We start from the raw sequence: 2,500 nt of genomic DNA, 5'->3' as shown, positions 1-2,500 counted from the left end.
TGTGTGCTTGTACCCCGGCAGACAAGGTCACCAGCAGACAAGGTCACTAGCAGACAAAGTCACCAGCAGACAAGGTCACCAGCAGACAAGGTCACTAGCAGACAAGGTCACCAGCAGACAAGGTCACTAGCAGACAAGGTCACCAGCAGACAAGGTCACCAGCAGACAAGGTCACCAGCAGACAAGGTCACCAGCAGACAAGGTCACCGGCTGAGAAGGTCACCAGCAGACAAGGTCACTAGCAGACAAGGTCACCAGCAGACAAGGTCACCAGCAGACAAGGTCACCAGCAGACAAAGTCACCAGCAGACAAGGTCACCAGCAGACAAGGTCACCAGCAGACAAGGTCACCAGCAGACAAGGTCACTAGCAGACAAGGTCACCAGCAGACAAGGTCACCAGCAGACAAGGTCACCAGCAGACAAGGTCACCAGCAGACAAGGTCACCAGCAGACAAGGTCACTAACAGACAAGGTCACTAGCAGACAAGGTCACCAGCAGACAAGGTCACTAGCAGACAAGGTCACCAGCAGACAAGGTCACCGGCTGACAAGGTCACCAGCAGACAAGGTCACTAGCAGACAAGGTCACCAGCAGACAAGGTCACTAGCAGACAAGGTCACCAGCAGACAAGGTCACCAGCAGACAAGGTCACCAGCAGACAAGGTCACCAGCAGACAAGGTCACCAGCAGACAAGGTCACTAGCAGACAAGGTCACCAGCAGACAAGGTCGCCAGCAGACAAGGTCACCAACAGACAAGGTCACCAGCAGACAAGGTCGCCAGCAGACAAGGTCACCAGCAGACAAGGTCACCAGCAGACAAGGTCGCCAGCAGACAAGGTCACCAGCAGACAAGGTCACCAGCAGACAAGGTCACCAGCAGACAAGGTCACCAGCAGACAAGGTCACTAGCAGACAAGGTCACTAGCAGACAAGGTCACTAGCAGACAAGGTCACTAGCAGACAAGGTCACCAGCAGACAAGGTCACCAGCAGACAAGGTCACCAGCAGACAAGGTCACTAGCAGACAAAGTCACCAGCAGACAAGGTCACCAGCAGACAAGGTCACTAGCAGACAAGGTCACCAGCAGACAAGGTCACCAGCAGACAAGGTCACCAGCAGACAAGGTCACCAGCAGACAAGGTCACTAGCAGACAAGGTCACCAGCAGACAAGGTCACTAGCAGACAAGGTCACCAGCAGGCAAGGTCACCAGCAGACAAGGTCACCAGCAGACAAGGTCACCAGCAGACAAGGTCACTAGCAGACAAGGTCACCAGCAGACAAGGTCACCAGCAGACAAGGTCACCAGCAGACAAGGTCACCAGCAGACAAGGTCACTAGCAGACAAGGTCACCAGCAGACAAGGTCACTAGCAGACAAGGTCACCAGCAGACAAGGTCACCAGCAGACAAGGTCACCAGCAGACAAGGTCACCAGCAGACAAGGTCACTAGCAGACAAGGTCACCAGCAGACAAGGTCACTAGCAGACAAGGTCACCAGCAGGCAAGGTCACCAGCAGACAAGGTCACCAGCAGACAAGGTCACCAGCAGACAAGGTCACCAGCAGACAAGGTCACCAGCAGACAAGGTCACCAGCAGACAAGGTCACCAGCAGATGGATGTAAATTTAGTGTCAGTCAAGACAAGAATGATTATTGAAGAAATTAAACAAGGTTAATATTACTTAAACAAGGTTAATATTACTTAAACAAGGTTAATATTACTTAAACAAGGTTAATATTACTTAAACAAGGTTAATATTACTTAAACAAGGTTAATATTACTTAAACAAGGTTAATATTACTTAAACAAGGTTAATATTACTTAAACAAGGTTAATATTACTTAAACAAGGTTAATATTACTTAAACAAGGTTAATATTACTTAAACAAGGTTAATATTACTTAAACAAGGTTAATATTACTTAAACAAGGTTAATATTACTTAAACAAGGTTAATATTACTTAAACAAGGAAAATATTACTTAAACAAGGTTAATATTACTTAAACAAGGTTAATATTACTTAAACAAGGAAAATATTACTTAAACAAGGTTAATATTACTTAAACAAGGAAAATATTACTTAAACAAGGTTAATATTACTTAAACAAGGTTAATATTACTTAAACAAGGAAAATATTACTTAAACAAGGTTAATATTACTTAAACAAGGTTAATATTACTTAAACAAGGTTAATATTACTTAAACAAGGTTAATATTACTTAAACAAGGTTAATATTACTTAAACAAGGATAATATTACTTAAACAAGGAAAATATTACTTAAACAAGGAAAATATTACTTAAACAAGGATAATATTACTTAAACAAGGATAATATTACTTAAACAATGATAATATTACTTAAACAAGGATAATATTACTTAAACAAGGAAAATATTACTTAAACAAGGTTAATATTACTTAAACAAGGTTAATATTACTTAAACAAGGTTAATATTACTTAAACAAGGAAAATATTACTTAAACAAGG

At 42.8% G+C, this 2,500-nt stretch overlaps 1 protein-coding gene across 1 annotated transcript in view; it reads left to right on the top strand.

Moving 5' to 3' along the window:
- The window catches only part of LOC138855467 (uncharacterized), a 321,883-nt gene extending 320,953 nt beyond the window's left edge, over window positions 1-930 (top strand). Inside the window, exon 5 of the mRNA XM_070104946.1 lies at window positions 27-930. Within this exon, the coding sequence (XP_069961047.1) occupies window positions 27-930 (904 nt within the window). The remainder of the gene's footprint in view (window positions 1-26) is intronic.
- Window positions 931-2,500: the final 1,570 nt, after the last annotated feature.

This window comes from Cherax quadricarinatus, chromosome 95 (genome assembly GCF_038502225.1).
Source record: "Cherax quadricarinatus isolate ZL_2023a chromosome 95, ASM3850222v1, whole genome shotgun sequence".
Classification (NCBI taxonomy): domain Eukaryota; kingdom Metazoa; phylum Arthropoda; class Malacostraca; order Decapoda; family Parastacidae; genus Cherax; species Cherax quadricarinatus.
This window is presented reverse-complemented; position numbering and strand designations above follow the sequence as displayed.